Genomic DNA, 17453 nt, shown 5'->3' on the forward strand with positions numbered 1-17453 from the left:
CAGGTTAAGAACAGTTTCAGGTTAAGTATGGACCTCCAGAATGAATTAAGTACTTAACCCGAGGTACCACTGTATTGTAGTTTGAGGGATTGGTACAGGTAGATCTCATCACATGCAGGGGTTACATTCTGAGCTACTGCACATAGAGGCAAAATTGTGTGAAGCCAGAACTGCCCCATGTGACCATCCCTACCTATCTGAAGCTGGTGTTGAGTGGGCCTTCCCAAGAGGAAGCTCTTTTTAAACCCCTCATCTTGCTTATCAGGCTTTGGAAAGGTTGAGCTAGGGCTCCCATTAGATTTTGGATCCACATAAAGCTGCAATCATATATGTGAAATCAGCACAAAATGTGATCTAGTAATCTATCTGTACTGAATAAGAAGCAGATTCCATGCAGAAGTGCTTCCCACAGGGACAATCAGTGCAGTGATGTTTGCAGTGTGTCTACCCGACCAGGTTTGTCAGTGGGTTGCCTCCAGAACGTCAGTTTATTGTGGAGGGATTCAAGCTCACACCAATGAATTTAGGTTTGCTCAGTTAAAGTGCATTAAAGTGATCTGCCGCCTTAGCACAATAAATTCACTTTGAAAAAGAAACGAAACAGACTTCTTGCGGTTAGGAATGTGACAAGAAAACGCATTGAAAAGTGTGGGATGGAGAAATGTCTAATGAGAAGACGTCTGAACACCCGGTAAGCAAATCAAGATGAATGCAGGATGAATACTCATTGCTGCATAACCCTCCCGCAAACATACGGGGACAAATGCTCGATAAGCAGCCTCTGCACAAGCTTTTTGCAAGTAAATCAGGATGAATGCTCAATAAATAGCTTGTCTGGAGGAGCCCAACTTCTGTGGGTTATTACTACTGCTGTCTCTCCCAAACAAAGGGGTTCTTTTGCCAGGGGTGTGTCAGCCACATCCTTGCCTACTTTTCCAGCAAAAAGGCTGTCACTTTTAGGAGCTTTTTAAAATTTTATTTTGTCCAGGGACTGTAGCCTTTTATATGCCAGGTCAGGCTAATTTTTTTTTGCAGCTGTTGCTAGTCTCCTCGAAGCACAGTCTGGTGCACCCTTGAGCAAGGATGCCAGGCACACTGTTGGGATTCCTGTTCTGCATTGAGATGTTGTCGCATAATCCTAGTAGAGCCAAGGAGTTGCCCGGGGTCATTTTTTTCTATTAGTGCCACTCCCTGTAGGGAATTCTAGACACTTGACGCTTGCCAGAGGATTTCCCTGAGCAGCTTGACTGAGCCAAGACACCAAGTGAGGGGCTGGTTCCCTGCCTTGTCTTTCGAGCGTTTTATCTGACGGGTCTATATATAAAACAGGACACTTTAGCTCGTGCACAGTAGTTGTCCTTTTTAATCTGCAAAGTGCTTACGTATTTAAGATACCATAACTTCGAATGCTACTTCTGTTTAGCATTTGCTCATGGCAGCAGCATTCCAAGCGTTGCACAAAACGTTACAGAGTTTTGGTCCAGCTCAGATGGCTTACAAACTTAAGGGCCACACTTGATGTGATGGTAAATGCCTGGCAGCCGCCTGAAACAACACAAGTGACACCAACTAGACTAGAGCTTCCTTCATTTGGCGACACCCCAACAGCCTGCGTTTTCAGAATCCCCATCTCCACATCATTGGTTGCTTGTGGCAGCAGCAGGCGTGTGGAACCGTGTGACCTCAGTTCAGTCAACTAAATTTTGTGTAGTGGAAGGAGAGGGCCAGGCATGTCATTGCTGTGTGTAGTAGATTGCTGGGTCCCCCTGGGTGGGGAGCTCCATGATCTAGGCTGTGCTGCGGAGATGGCCTGGCCCCCTTTCCTCGCTCTCTGTACTATAAGAGGCAGCAGGATATCACCTTGCCTGATGACTGTAGTGTGCAGCAATGCTCATGCACAAAGAGATTTTTTTCCTGATATCCTAGTCTGATACCATTTGGGGCCTGATAGGTGATAAATAGCACTTAGAATTGCACCTGGAAGCATATGAGGAACCAATTGGTATTGTGGGTGAATGACTGGATTCCCATCAGCAAAATAGCCACTGTGTTGTGTAGCAATTGAAGCTCCCGGTAACTAACTTTTCAAAGGCTGTATCGTGTAGATGCCAATATGTCAGAGGGCAAGGATGAAGAGCTTGTGTACACAAAACCCCTGCTTGGGTGGCCATTGTGTGGATCCACTTGCAGAAGCTGGAGCTCTGGGTGCCTCGGTGTGGTGTGGTGTAGAAAATCTCTCGGTGTGTGTTCAAGTTGTGTGAGTCTTACCAATTCTGCTGACAGTGAATGGGAGTGGTTCTGCAGGAGGAAGGTAATGTGACAGCAGAAGTCGTGCGGTTATGAGCATCTGCCCTCAGTGGTGCCAACAAATTCCTTGAAGGCTTTCCTTGCTACTTTGGAAACCTGACAGGCTCACTTGTGTTTTGCAGTACAGCGTCACACAGTGTGGTGCGGTGACTGGAATTGTGGGTGTGGAACACCAGGTTAAATTGCTACTTGGTTATGAAAGTCTTCAGAGAGCTCTGGGCAAGTTACAGTCTCTCATTCTAACCTATCTCATGGAGTTGTTGAGAGGCTAAATGCTACCCTGAGTAGGGTGAGATGCAGTGTAATAAATAAAATTAACAACTAAACGGCATGGTGGGTGGTATTGAATGTGGGACATTTCCTTTGTTCTCTGTAACTGCCTGGAGTTTGGATCTGATGTTCTTGAAGGCGTAGTTTTAATAGTTTCTGAGACACGGTAAGGACGCAAGGAAGGAAGGAGCTTTGCTATTAGAGCTCTTGCAGCAGACATCTGTCACTGCAGACAGGAGAGGGATGTGACTCTCTTCTGGCTGTTTCGGGGTGACGAACGAGTCTGATCATCCCTGTCGTGGGTGTCTATAAATCTTTGGCTGTTGGTAAATGAGCTCCACCTCTTGTAGAGGCAATCCTTCCCTGTAGCAATTTGGGTAAATAAAAGAGCAGGAGTGATGCAGGACGGAGAGTAGCAAATGGATTTCAACGGGATATCGCTTTGCAAGGCTGAGGCGGAAAGTGCAGCTTTATCACCAAATCCTTCTTGTGTAGTATCATCTAACCAATTCTTTGCTTGGAGCTTCTGTCCCTAGAAGAGACATCCTGCAGTTGTGTGTGTGTGTGTGTGTGTGTTTTGTTAGTAAGAAGGATACCTTTTATGAGAATGGGGTGGTGGTGGGAAGACACTCGCTGTTGCTGAATGCCCCAACACCTATGATCACTGCTTGGGAAATGATTCCCAGCATATCTGGCTCAGCAGGCAAGTGGGTGATGGTTTAACATGAATTTAAGTATTTAGAGTATAGAAGCGGCTTAGTCATGCTGGCCACATGACGCAGAAGCTGTACAATGGCTCCCTCGGCCAGGAAAGCGAGATGAGCGCCGCAACCCCAGAGTCGACCGCGACTGGACCTAACGGTCAGGGGTCCCTTTACCTTTTTAAGGGGCACAAGGAGTAAGCTTCAAGAAGGATTTCTTGTGATCCTCTATCTTTGTGACTTAGGGGAAAACTCTGTCCTTTCTTATTGCAATTGATAATTGCCTTCTCTATTTCCTTCCATCGAGTGTCTGTCTCACAGTTCTGTGCCCTCTCTGTGTATTTTTGTAGGGGAGTGGGGGTAAGAATGCATTTATTTTTTATCTGTACATTTATACCGTATTAGTTCCTTTTCGTTCGAGACACTGCCTGCTCAGCATCAAACATCAACAAAATGTCTAAAAAAGGTCAATGATACAGAATACTACATAGATTCTTGCATCCAAATATCAGACATAAATGTATATTGCCTTGCGACTTTGGCTCTAGGCAATACGAGAGGTCCTATAGTGTTTCTGTGGATCCATAGAATTGCATTTGTCTCTGTTTTGCAGCTAGGAGGGTGGGGAAAACACAGGTGGGTAGTGAATCATTTAGACTTGCTTGGCAAATCAGTGTCAGAACTGGAAGTCAGATCCCATAATTCTAACTTTCTCTGCTTACTCGAACAGCCGCCCTACCTCTTTGCAAATTGTCACCATTTATTTCTCTCCTCATTTGTGATAGTCTCTCTTTGTTTTCTCTCCCTGTCTTTATAAAAAGTAAAATCTCATTAATGGCCAACCACTCAGCACATTAAAGTCCAATTAGGTAAATGGTGAAATGCAATGAACACTTCCACTTCTGTGTGTGAGTTTACTGGTAGTGGGGAGAAAAAGAACTTGAAGGGCGAACGAGCAGCTTCCCCCTCCACCAACTGCCATCTACAGGAGCAAGGCTCCCCCCACACAGAGGGGGGGAAATGAAATTTGTTTCTCTTCTGGTGTAGGGCTGAGTGTGAAGATATTAGTAGAGTGTTCTCTCAGTATGTGGAAATTTTCCTAGTGAAAGGAATTGGTTGCTGCTTTGATCAGCTGTGGGTTCTTTCAGGCCCTTTCTATTTTGGGTGAGATTTGAGTCACATACTGTTAAATTCGGGTCCCGCATTTAAAGTTGATTTGGAGCTCTTGCATAACAAACACACTTTCCCTAGCAAACTGAACTCTTTGCGATAAGGAGAGTGACAGGAAAAATGCTCTGGAAAGCATGGGATAGCATTTGCTTGATGCAGCTTCATCTAACGCTGCAAACTTTGTGCAAACAAATCAGAATGAATGCTCAATAAACAGGTCATAAGGAAGTGAGCTCTGTCTTCTTTTTCAGCTACCTACAGCAAAGCAATGTGAGCCAAAATTCCTTACCTTTATGTTTGTATGCTAAGTCTGTGAATGGCAAATTATTAATCCTGGATGGCCCATTCAGTACTTAGCGAAGGCTATTCCCATTAATGTTTCCACAAGGGAAGTTGAAAGGCTGGTGTTTATACTAGGCTAGGTGGTAGGTAGGGACGCGGGTGGCGCTGTGGGTTAAACCACAGAGCCTAGGGCTTGCCAATCAGAAGGTTAGCAGTTTGAGTCCCCGCAACAGGGTGAGCTCCCGTTGCTCGGTCCCAGCTCCTGCCCACCTAGCAGTTCGAAAGCATGTCAAAGTGCAAGTAGATTAATAGGTAAAGCCACTTCTGGGCCTGCCCCAAGAGGTGGGGTTGCGGGCTTCACGCCCACCCCCCACGTGAGCGGGGGCTGGTTTCAGCCCCCGCGAGAGCAGAGGAATCCCAGCCGTGTCTGCCCTATTTAGGGCCGGTGCAGAGGGGGGCGGGAACTCGCCACGCAAACAGCGTTTCTGTGCGCTGCTCTGGTTCGCCTGAAGCTGCTTAGTCATGCTGGCCACATGACCCGGAAGCTGTACACTGGCTCCCTCGGCCAATAAAGCGAGATGAGCGCCGCAAACCCAGAGTCGGTCACGACCCTTTACCTTTTTAGGTGGTCATACTGGGGGTCCAACAGATTCTCCATGCCTTGAGTTCACAAAGATTGCATGGATTTCTGATTTTGCTAACCTGTCATAATCTGGATCTAAACATAGAAGCAGAGGTCTTGATTTCAGTGCTAAAACCAGAAGACCAGAGGTTTGGGCTTTGAATATAATATCCGGCAGATTTGCTCAGACATTGCAAAAGGTGGATACCCTGGCCTCTGTGCCAGCCACTGTTGTCTTAGATGCTCATCACAATAGTCCCCACTGCTTGCTCAAGTTCTCTGCAGCTTTCAGGAACTTGAAGCTGGGGTGACTGACTTTTTTTGCTGAGTGTGACAGATCTCTCCCTCCCCTCCCTTCTGCCTTCTGATTCATACAGAACTGGGTGCAGGGGTGGTGGGTGAAAGGTTCAAACCTCATATTGCACCAGGCTCTGGTGAAGGAGAGAAGTGATGTTGGTCCTTCTTACTGTTTTCCCCTTTGCAATGCCTGGTGTGAAGAAACTATGGGATGCCTTAATCTTGCTCATCTCCAAGGGCCTATGTTTGGGCTAGACGGACCAAGATCTGTTGCCTTATGAGCTAAATTGAGTTTTTAAAAATCTCAGTGGCACAGGCTAAAGAAGCCAGAGGTTAAACTTTACAGTATGGGCTCTTGTGTAGCCAAGATTCTCTGCCTCCATGTATGTTGCCCTTCGTGTAAGCTGTGTGCAGCTTTGTCTTTTGGGGGCATTTGACATGTCTAACCAAACTGGAAGAAAGAACAAGTTTCTTCTTTCCCTTTGTGCAATTGAAGAAAAACAACTGTAGTGAACTTCAGTCTTCAGGGTGGAAGCTCAAGCGATGTGCAACCCTCCCATTCTGCCTGAAGACTGGTTCTGACCTTTAGGAGTATGTTGGAAATCTAGGATCAGCGTCAAGGCTGTCCAGTGCTAGGAGAATGAGGAAGGTCAGAATACTCCCCTGCCTGGGCAAAGAGAAAACCCTGAACATAAAAAGGCACCCTTCTGTAGCTTGTCGGTTATGGATGGGTAGGCAGGACATTGCCAGCCTCCTAGTGGAGCTAAATACTTGGTCAAGCTGGAGAGGTAACAGTATGGTCCCACGAGAAGCAGAATATCTTACTGAAATCTATTTTAGTGGGATCTTTTGTGCTGTTGGGATGTGTAGGCAGTGCTTTTTAAAAGTATTTTCTTCAAGGGTGGAGACTAGTCGTACACTGAATCCTGCTTGTGTTGAAGATGTGGGTAGAATAAAAGTCTTCGGGCCAAAGTCTTAGCAACAGTGCATGAAGGTGTAAGGGGAGATTAGGGTGGAGGCTGAGAAAGGCTACAACATCCCTGGGGAGTTGTGGAAGGATAGGAAGCTTGCTCACTGGCTTTGCAGATCTGGTGGTGGTGGTGCCCCCCCCCCCCCGGAGTGGAACATGATGTAGACACATTTGTTCATAATGCACTGTGAGTGCAGGTTAGCCGGCACATACCAAAGAAATCTCAGAACACTCAGGAAGGATGCTGTCCCTGAAGCTCTCTATAAAACCTCTAATGCTCCTCTGTGGAAAGTTCTACACCCACATACAGTGTCTGAGGTTGCAATCTTGGACACATGAGGCACTGCTGATGCAGTGGAAATTACTTCTATGTAGTCATGCATTGATTGCACTCCACAACATGTAACTCCTTTTCTTTTAAAAAAGGAAGTCAGATTCTTTGTTAAGAGCAGATAGGATTTTATCATTTATTTTGTCATACTAATGTGTATGCAGAGGTATTCCATTATTCAATAATAATAATAATAATAATAATAATAATAATAATACAGTCATACATCGGGTTGAATGTGCTTCAGGTTGAGCGCTTTCAGGTTGCCCTCCGCGGAAACCCAGAAGTAACGGAGTGTGTTACTTCCTGGTTTCGTTGCTCGTGCATGTGCAGATGTTCAAAATGATGTCACATGCATGCACGGAAGCGGCAAAACGTAACCTGCGCATGCGCAGACGTGCCGTCACGTCTTACGTTCTGTTCAGGTTGTGAACAGCGCTCCAGAATGGATCCCGTTCGTATCCTGAGGTACCACTGTATTATTATTTATACCCTGCCCATCTGGCTGAGTTTCCCCAGCCACTCTGGGCGGCTCCCAACCGAGTGTTAAAAACAATACAGCATTAAATATTAAAAACTTCCCTAAACAGGGCTGCCTTCAGATGTCTTTTAAAAATAGGATAGCTGCTTATTTCCTTGACATCTGATGGGAGGGCATTCCACAGGGTGGGCATCACTGCCGAGAAGGCCTTCTGTCTGGTTCTGCTTAATAAAGAGATCAGTTCTTTTGCGTTTCTCCATTTCAGTACTATGAACTTAGAAAAACAAATATAGAGGTATATCACTGTATCAGAGATAGTCTTTTTGCCAAATCTCAATTGGTGCAATGAAAGACCTGTCTTCAAGAAAACACTGTAATACAGGGATCTTGTTTTAGATAGTACAGATACCCAGAAAGACAAGACATCTGGGCAAGGTTGAAAAGTGCTAAAATAGGGGTTATAAAGGATCTAATCCCAGTCATTTAAGTTATTTTTTAAAGCCATTTTCAGATCTTCAAAGTTCTCTCTCTCTCTCATCTGTCTCTCTTGGAGCTTTTGCCAAAAGGTATAACACTATTATTCCCTTTATACTGTGAGTTCAAGCTTAAGGCTTCTAAGGCTCATGGCCCCATAAAAACACAGAAAATGTGGAAAGCCTATATTGTCTTTTTTCTGATAACAATCTTAGCTCTCCTAAGATGTCAAAACAATTCAGCAATTATTTTCTGTAGTGAATGCACAAAATGGTCATGGGAACTTAAATGGGAAGAATGTAGAATGATTAGCAAATTCTGTACAATGCTTCTTCCAAGACAGCTGAACATTTCAGAGATCTGAACCACCTTCATTCCTGAGATGTTTGTAACTGTGGGGATCTATTGTGCTGTTACGTTCTGAGTGGCTCAACTGTTTGTCTAACCTTGCTTGCTTTGTGTTTCCTTCTAGGACTGAGCAGGATGCCCGCACCCACAATGTCCTGAATGTGGAGACTGGTGGAAGAAGAGGAGACATTAGTCCACAGACAGCTCCTTTCCCTTCTCCACTGCCTTCTGTTTTGCTTCATTTTTTTCCAGTGGATAGGTTAATGCACAACCATTGCTGGATGTGATTCTTTCGCCATGTGGCTCCTGAGACTAAAGCACCATTTGTCGGTCAATATCTGGACCTTGCTGCTTCTGGGGAGTGCTTGGCTGCCATTGGAAGAAGGCACTCCCAAGTCCAACTCTCCCTTTAGGACTTTCCAGGTCACCGACTGGAGTTTGACACACCTAGTGGTCCACAACAAAACTGGGGAGGTGTATGTGGGTGCTGTCAACCGGATCTATAAGCTTGCAGACGATCTGACACTGATGCGCACTCATGTCACAGGGCCCGTGGATGACAATGAGAAGTGCTACCCACCGCCTAGTGTGCAGTCTTGTCCACATGGGCTAGTCAGCACCAACAATGTCAACAAGTTGCTGCTGGTGGATTATTCTGGGAATCGACTGATAGCCTGTGGCAGTGCTTCTCAGGGCATTTGCCAGTTTCTGCGCTTGGACGACCTTTTCAAGTTGGGTGAGCCCCATCATCGCAAGGAGCACTACCTCTCCAGTGTCAATGAGTCAGGAACTATGTCAGGTGTCATCATTGAAGTCCCGAATGGGCAAAACAAGCTCTTCATTGGAACACCCATTGATGGCAAGTCTGAGTACTTCCCTACCCTGTCCAGCCGTAAACTGATGGCCAGTGAAGAGAATGCAGAGATGTTTGGCTTTGTTTATCAGGATGAGTTTGTCTCATCCCAGCTCAAGATTCCATCAGATACACTGTCCAAGTTCCCCACATTTGATATCTACTACATCTATAGCTTCAGCAGTGAGCAGTTTGTCTATTACCTGACCTTGCAACTAGACACCCAGCTTACCTCGCCTGACTCCACCGGGGAGCAATTTTTCACCTCCAAGGTTGTTCGGCTGTGTGTAGATGATCCCAAGTTCTACTCATATGTGGAATTCCCCATTGGTTGTATTCGTGATGGCATTGAATATCGCCTGATTCAGGATGCTTACCTAAGTAAGCCCGGAAAGGCACTGGCCAAGCAGTTGGGCATCTCAGAGCAGGAGGATATCCTCTTCACCATCTTCTCTCAGGGCCAGAAGAACAGGGTGAAGCCACCAAAGGAATCTGTCCTTTGCCTCTTCACACTGAAGAAGATCAAAGACAAGATCAAGGAGCGCATCCAGTCTTGCTATCGTGGGGAGGGGAAGCTTTCTCTGCCTTGGCTTTTGAACAAGGAGTTGGGATGCATAAACTCAGTAAGTCCTCCTCCTCCTTCTTCTACTTTGTCATTTCTCCTTTTCCTTTCTGCTCTGATAAATCCAAAGCATCAGCTGAGATACCTGTGCTGTCCTTGAGTGCGCAGCTGTAGATGTTGCTTAAATATCTGGGATTTGTTTCAATTAGCATGTGACCATTCTATTCTCAGCTACAGTATTTTGGTGTTTGGAGTTTTAAGCCCCAGTGCAGATCCTAAGGATATTATGAGGATAATTATTGGGTGTTGAGAAGTTCCGGCCTCTGGAATGACTTCTCCCAATCTTCAGTTATCCAAATAAAGTTTGTTATGCTGGAGGAATGGGGACTGCATTGATTTTGGAATGTGTTTTAGAGATTCTTTGCACAGAAATTCTTGCCAAGACAGTTTTTCGGAAGGATTGAATTGAGAAGAAAGGCAATAAGTAGGAGCATGTGGACCACTAACCATCTAACAGACATGCTGATGTTCCATTTATTCTAACCTGAGTTTACTTTCCACTGTTACCATCATGACAAGTACTGGAATGAATTAGGGAAAAAGCAGGTGTCCATGTATAGGAGATATGTCCTGCTGGAAATACAGACCCAAGTAACTGTTAGATATACTGATGTGATGACAATTGCAGATGATTTGAAGTGCTATTCAAGTGCAACATGGTACCCTCTCAGCACCACATAATGATACGGCAGGAATATTAGCCAGCCAGGATGATGTTCCGACTCTACCTGGGACTCTTGTTTTCTGGTTTTATCCTCTGTCTGATTCCAAATCGGGATAATCAAAATCCTTACCTCTGTAGTTTAGGGAGAGTGTGAGAACAGGACAGCTGTACAGATAGCAGCTTTGTACTGGCAGTGAGAGGACTCTCCAAATTCATAGGTGTATATGAAACACAACTGGAGTGTCAGGTTTTGAGGCCAATTAGAAGTGAACTCTTGCCCTGGGGGATATGGGAGCGAGCCAGAGTTATGAGTCTGGATATGTTCTTTCTCAACAGAGGGAAAGTTGCCTGCCTATCCTGAGGGAAGCATTTCCCATAGGCTGTTGCTATGGCAAACAGAGGAGCTTTATTGCCCTGTTCCATTGTGTTAAGTCTTTGGCAAGGCAGGGTAAGAAGCCTGATTTGTTTTATGAGCCATAGCTGGGTTCCTTTTCAGACAATATCAGATATAACTGGGAGGCTATTTCAGCTACTTGCAGTGAGGATAGGAGAGTAATGTGTAAAAGATCTTTCAAAATGGGAGTGGAATGGGCAACTTTAAGATTTCTAGGACATATTACGAGTTGTAGAAAATTGGTATAGTTACGTCACTTAAAACTCTCAGCTGAACGCAAGGAGATATACATAGTGATTGTGGCAGAATCTGAGCTTGGACATCAGATGCCCTAGGTCCACTCCCCAGACCCATATAGTCAAGTGTACTTTGGACTTTGGGCTGATTCTTAATGGATCCATTTAGCCTACTGACCCTTCTTCTCCAAATTGTAATGGTCTGCTTAAATTAAATTTTGTAAATGAATTCAGCTAAAGACCTGGCCCACTCCAAATGTGTTTCTAGTGGCTTACAAGAAGCACAATGTTGAGTGTGTGTGTGTGTGCGCGCGTGTAGGTTTGGAGCCTCCCTAAACACTAGCTCCATGTGTCAATGGTAGTGGACCTCGAGAGTTAAAATTTTATTTTAGAAACTTCTTTCTCTGTTCTCCAATCAGCAGGCTCTCATTGTAATTAAATCAAAACCATACAAAGCCATAAAACATAATACATCAGCAGGGCCGATAATCATATCAGATTTTAGATCTTATGTTCCTATAGGTGCATGTATGATATTGGGAATCATAAATCATGGGATGTGTAATTCCTGTGGCTCATGTATTCCTAGATGCTGCTGCACGTATTTAAAGTCAATAGGAATTACATTTCCCATGATTCCTGTCAGCCACAGAATTCTGGTTGTGGGGATTACATTGGCAGCCAATGGATGGAGTGGTAGTACACTGGGCTCATAAGTGGGTGCCTAGGGCAGAATTGGTATGGTATTGTAGGCAGTTGTGATTCTGGTAGCAGCTCTGATAGGAACAGCTGAGATAGAGATACAAAGCATGAAATAAGAGCTTCCTTATGCCAATGAACCCATGTTCATGAGAAATACACTCCATTGTAAGGCTCAGAGTAGTATACATAGAACCTCGCCCCCTCTGGTCCTCAGAACATAGTTGCGTGGCAGTGTAGCTGAGAGATAGCATGTGGTCCAAGTTCAGCCAGTGAGTTTCATAGCTGAGTGAGGAATTTGAATCCACATCTCCATGGCTCTGTTCCACCTCACAATATGATAAATAATGATTTACAGATGCTGTGGAGTAATGGAGACAAAGGGAGAGGGGCATTGGAGGTCTGTTTTGGCAAATTAGACAGGAACCATCCTTGGCCATGGTTTGGACACCTCTTCTTCTTCCCTTCCTCCTTCTCTTTTTAGGACAGATTCCCCAAAGGATGAGTGGAAACCCTCTGGCATGGTGTCAGGGTCCTGTAGGACCAGGCCTGAAAGTGGTCAGATGTGAGTCCAATTCTGGCTGAAATCAAGGTCTGAAGCAACAGACAGAGATCATAGGGGACAGAATCAAGTATGCCACTGAGGTTGGGCAGACCGTAGCATTCCAAAGGGCAGCAGGAAGTGAGTCTGCTTTGCTTAGATTGTTACTGCAGGCTTGGTTCCTCAGTTTCTGTAAAGCCACCCAGGCTTTAGGTAAGGAAAGGATCGTAGCTCAACGGCTGAGCTCATAGTTTGCATCCAGAAGCTTCTAGGTTCAACTCCAAAGCATCTCAAGGTAGAGCTGTGAAAGTCTGAAACCCTGAAGAACCTCCACAAGTCTGTGTAGACGGTCCTGTGCAGTTCAATGCACTGTTTTGGTTTAGGACAGCTTCCCATGTTTGCCACTATTGGCTCCACAGATCACCTGGTCTGGCTGCACTGATGAGCTGCAGTACCCCTGTTTGGCCATTTATCTGTATGGCACTGCAGTACACAGCAAAGATCAGACCAATAGCTCTCTTAGCTTGAGAGCTGCCCTTGTTCTAGTGCAGGAAGTAAGTCTCCTGTGCTTCATAGAATCTTAGAGCTGGAAGGGGCCCCAAGGGTCATCTAGTCCAACCCCCTGAAACGCAGAAATCTCAGCCAAAGCATCCATGACAGCTGGCCACCCAATCTCTCTTTAAAAACCTCCAAGGAAGCCTTGCTGCTACAGTTTCTGGTTTGAGCCCCCTGGTGCCTTACGGATGGTAAATAAGAGCTTCGTACATAGTTCTTGAGGGACGTGTGCACATGTCAGGAGGGAAAACCTAATGAGTGGTTCCCAAACAGAAACTAACTTCTGATTGTGGTTCCTTTCAGCAGTTGAAGCTGCTGACGGTAATGCTTTTGCTGCTTTGTAGTCTGTGGAATTTTAAAGCCCTTAAGGATGCTGAAACAAATGCATTTTGGCTCTAAGTACAGATCTTATGATTGGTCTCCTCCGCTATTTTATTCCCCCCCTTTCTTTTTTCTGTGTTATATGTGCTATAATGTAAACTTGCAAGCAGTGTGGCTTCTAAAAATAAATTTCCAAAGTGCCTAGCTGTTTTAGGTGCGTGTGAATAATAATAGCGAATAATAACAGGGATATGGTTTTAGAGTAAAAGTGGAAGGAGAGGAGGGAAGGAGTATTCCAGTCTTGGGGCTGGGGGGTATTGGAAAGAGAGAAACCCAGCAAAATTATAAGGCTTGGACGTTTTCAAGATTAAGCCTCAGAGAAGCAGCGTATCTTAATAGCATTTGTTGTGGTTTCCTTGCACCTAGGGATAATTTAATCTGAAATCCAGGGAGAGCGGGAGGGAGGGGGAGCAGTAGCCTTCTTCCCCCACCCTCTCTCTATGGCACCTCTGCTGCCACAATCCTAGAAGCTCCCCAGCCTTTGCTGTGGACTGAGGCATTGCCGCTTCTCCTCTCTCTTATGAGTGTTCATGCTTCTGCATTCAGAGGCAGGTGCATTTCAAGGCATGACTTCCAGAGATGGGTGCATGGGCTTGCGGCATGAACCAGCAGCTTGATGGGGGTCTCTGTCTTGTTTAGATGTCCAGCAGAAGGAGGAGTGTGAAATTGAGTTACTTACTCTCTCTCCTTCTCCGTCCTCTTATAAATTACAGGTGCGGCAGGGGCATGGGACTGCGTTCTAGGAGCAGGTGGTTCAGCTGCACCCACCTGGAGTAGTTTGTGCACAGGCATCCATTTGTAATTGTCCCAGGCAGCCCCTCCTTCTCCTTTTCCGAGTTCTGAGGGAAACAGCTAACAGCTGCCTGACAAAGTAAAGGGTTTGCTGTCAAGAGTGCTGGGCTCACAAATCTGATTTTGGCTTCAAACTAATTCAATTTTGGTGGAAAATGATGAAATCGTTACACTGCTGCCTGCTGGGTCACATAACTGCTGACTCAGGGGAGGGAGGAGGCTTTCTCTGCTCTCTTGTTTCCCCTCCCCTCATTCTCGCTATCTTTCTTGGCTTGCAGTGTAGGTTTGGGGAGCCAAGTGTAGCTCAGATCAGCTGCCATTCCCCCGAGGTCTGCCCTGAGCAAAGTAGGCGGGAGGCAGAAACAAAGAATGCAAAACAAGGAATGTGACTGTGAATGTATGAAGGCAAGAGACAGTTAAGGGCATCATGTGAGCAGGAAAGAAGACAGCTGTTTTTCGCCACTCACATTCTGGTGTTGGGGAGATTTCGCTGTTCCAGAAAGTCCTTGACTTTCACCAAGGGTCGGTGGCTGCCAGGAATTCCCCCTCCCCAAAGAGTTCTTGCCAGTCCCTTGGTTCAAACTTTGCTAGAAACAGGAAAGCCTGAAAGACCTTATTTCCCGACAGATTCTGGTTCCCTGTCTGATTTATGCAGGGAGTCCTGCTCTTCCACATTGAATTGCTTGGCCATGGAAAGGAAGAGGATGCTTCTGAGCATGTGGCTGTAGTCGTGGGACCACCAGAACCAAAGGAATCGTCTCCATTCCCCCTACCTTCCAAAAGGCAGAGCAGGTGGAAGTGTTGTGTGGTTGGCGATCCTGCACAATCTTGAAACGAAACCACTGGTTCACTCCATGTTTGGAGATCTCAAACCTTCTCAAAAACCACACCGTATGCGTGCATGCACAGCTTTAGCAAGGGGTGGGGATTATTTGAGGGATTTGGTCCAGAGGCAAAGAGCTATTCCCAATGCTGCTTGTGCTATTAGTATTTTATAAGCTCTGCAGAATTGTTGCTTGCTTGGGAGGGAAATACTGCTGATCAGTGACTCATTCGTTGGTGGTTTCCACTGAATTTGACCTGGGCCACTGCCCCAGTCTTCTGCTCATTAGAATTGCATTGTATTACTGGGGTGAGATCAAGGGCAGGACTATCCAGGCTTTTAAATAGCATATTATATAGTAGATGTCCGCGAAGGTTCTGCAACCACAGCAGTAATGAAGATAGTATTTGGAAGTGTGGGAATCTCATGTTCCCATATATAAAATATTGCACTTTTATGTGCTCGGCAAAAATGCAATATCCCTGCAGTAAAGAACGTTTCCTCTGCTAAGCAAATGAGAAACAAATATGTCCATTTATGCTGCAGAAACTGATTGCATGGAAAGGCCTTTAATCTCATGACAGTCAGAAAAGTGAGGAGCGGGAGAGGGGAGGAAGGACTGAAAATGAACTTCATCCACTTGCTTTGAGCCCTGTCATATGGCTTTATAAAGATCCTTTTTCATCAGCTCTACAGGCTTTCCTCCCAAAGGAAGGCTTGTTTTTTATTGATGGCAATTGATTCAGCATGACTGAGCAAGCAAGGGTGAGAATGTGGGCAAGACAACAGGGCTTTTGGATTCATGGCCTGTTCTGTTGCAAAGAGTTATTCACATTCCTGGGGCATGGGCACAGTCTAGTGTCATTTTATGTATCAGAGCTGGTGGTTCACAGAATATTATTTCTTCCCCTTCCCCTTCTTCACACTCCTCAGGCACACATTTTACATGGACAAAGCAGTGTGTGAGCTTGGCAGTTGTCGATACAGGCTGCAGCAAATCCCTTGATTGCAGCTAGTGATGTTACCCAGCTTTGCAATTACCTGCCTTGGAATGTGAATTTTCCCCATAATGCTTGCACTTATTACAACTCAAACTCCATTTCCTTGAGAATCTCTTCTCCAGTCCAAAATGTATAACGTGACTTTGCATGTGTACAGAGTGTGCTCTTGTTTTGAGTCCAAGCCTGGACACTAATCTCAGCTCATACAGAGCTAAGCAAGCACTTGTGATGAATATTTTTTTAAGGTTCCAAGGAACTGTAGGAGCAACCCCAAAAAAACTTTCTCTCCAAAGATCTGGCACCAAATAAAGACATGTTCAGGGATTGCATAGCACCCTTTTCCCTCAAGGCTCTGGAACCTCCTTGGGCTTCGCTGCAGTTTCCTGGAGCCTTAGAAATCACCCTCGAGGGGTGTTTGCATAGCTGTCATTAGTGTCTGTGTCTTGGACAAAAAAATAAATGAGGGACAATTGAAAATGATAAGGCAGTATGATATGGTGCAGCCAGCATTATGAATCAATTTAGAACTCTTAAAAAACACACCAACCATGATTTTTTTTCTAGTGTTCTCCAATGACGCTTGTAATTGCTGACCCAATTCTGCATCGAGCTGAGAGGAGTTCACCCATCACTAATAGCAACAGCTGGAAAAAGCGCTGTTGCAATCACAGTATGTGCTGCTGGCCAGATATGTGCTGGCTAGATTCACACATTACGTTTGTCCACACAAGGACATGTCTGAGAGGGACCAAGACTTCTTGCGCAAGAGGAAGTGAATTGTGTGAACCAGTCCATAGTCATTCGCCAGTGGCCTTGTTATAGCTCCTAGGATGCCTGATGCGTTGGTGCTTGGAGGTAATCTTGAACTGCTCAGAGCTGCCTTGGATCCAGGAGGGGAGGCTGCCAGGCTTGGCTGGGAGTTCAGGAGATGTTTGTACTTCTTCCCCCAATGCTGAGGAACTGAACACATTGGCTGGAGAACTCATTCCATCTTGTTTGTTTGTTTCTTTCCTTCACTGGCTTGGAACCAGGAATCTATCAGACTGAAAATGTGACCCAGGCTGAGAGGCTGTGCTGAACACTCTGAGTTGCTGTGTGGTTCTTGCTATCTTCTTCCTGTTCCACTGTGAATCCTGGTCAACAACAACAGTACCCCATCCATCTGACTGGGTTGCCCTAGCCACTCTGGGCAGCTTCCAGCAGATATAAAAACAGAAAAAAACATCAAACATTAAAAACCTTCAGGTGTCTTCTAAAAGTCAGATAGTTCTTTATCCCCTTGACATCTGATGGGAGAATGTTCCGCAGGGAGGGCACTGCTACCAAGAAGGCCTCCTGCCTGGTTTCCTGTAACTTCACTTCTCGCAGCAAGGGAACCACCAGAAGGCCCTCGGAGCTGGACCTCAGTGTCCAAACTGAACGATGGAGATTTCTGGGTGCCAAGTTGGCGACCACAGTTTAAAAACTTCTGTCTTAATCCATAGTTAATTCCATTTCCATCTCCCCTATGTGTGTTTCTCCTTCTTGCATACCAGGACAAGTGAATTGTTTTAAGAGCAAGCTACAATCAAACAATGTAGTTGAGATCACAGAATTGTAGCGTTGGAAGGGTCATTTAGTCCAACCTTCTGGCGAACAG

General features: G+C 45.5%; 1 protein-coding gene across 4 annotated transcripts in view; it reads left to right on the forward strand.

The window, feature by feature from the left end:
* The window catches only part of PLXNA1 (plexin A1), a 293792-nt gene that overhangs the window by 38434 nt on the left and 237905 nt on the right, over positions 1-17453 (forward strand). For all 4 annotated transcript variants that reach the window (XM_028719206.2, XM_028719204.2, XM_028719207.2 and 1 more), the window contains exon 2: positions 8378-9729. In XM_028719206.2, coding sequence (XP_028575039.2) covers positions 8551-9729 — 1179 coding nt within the window. In that variant the 5' untranslated portion in view covers positions 8378-8550. The remainder of the gene's footprint in view (positions 1-8377; positions 9730-17453) is intronic.

Source organism: Podarcis muralis, chromosome 2 (assembly GCF_964188315.1).
Source record: "Podarcis muralis chromosome 2, rPodMur119.hap1.1, whole genome shotgun sequence".
NCBI lineage: Eukaryota > Metazoa > Chordata > Lepidosauria > Squamata > Lacertidae > Podarcis > Podarcis muralis.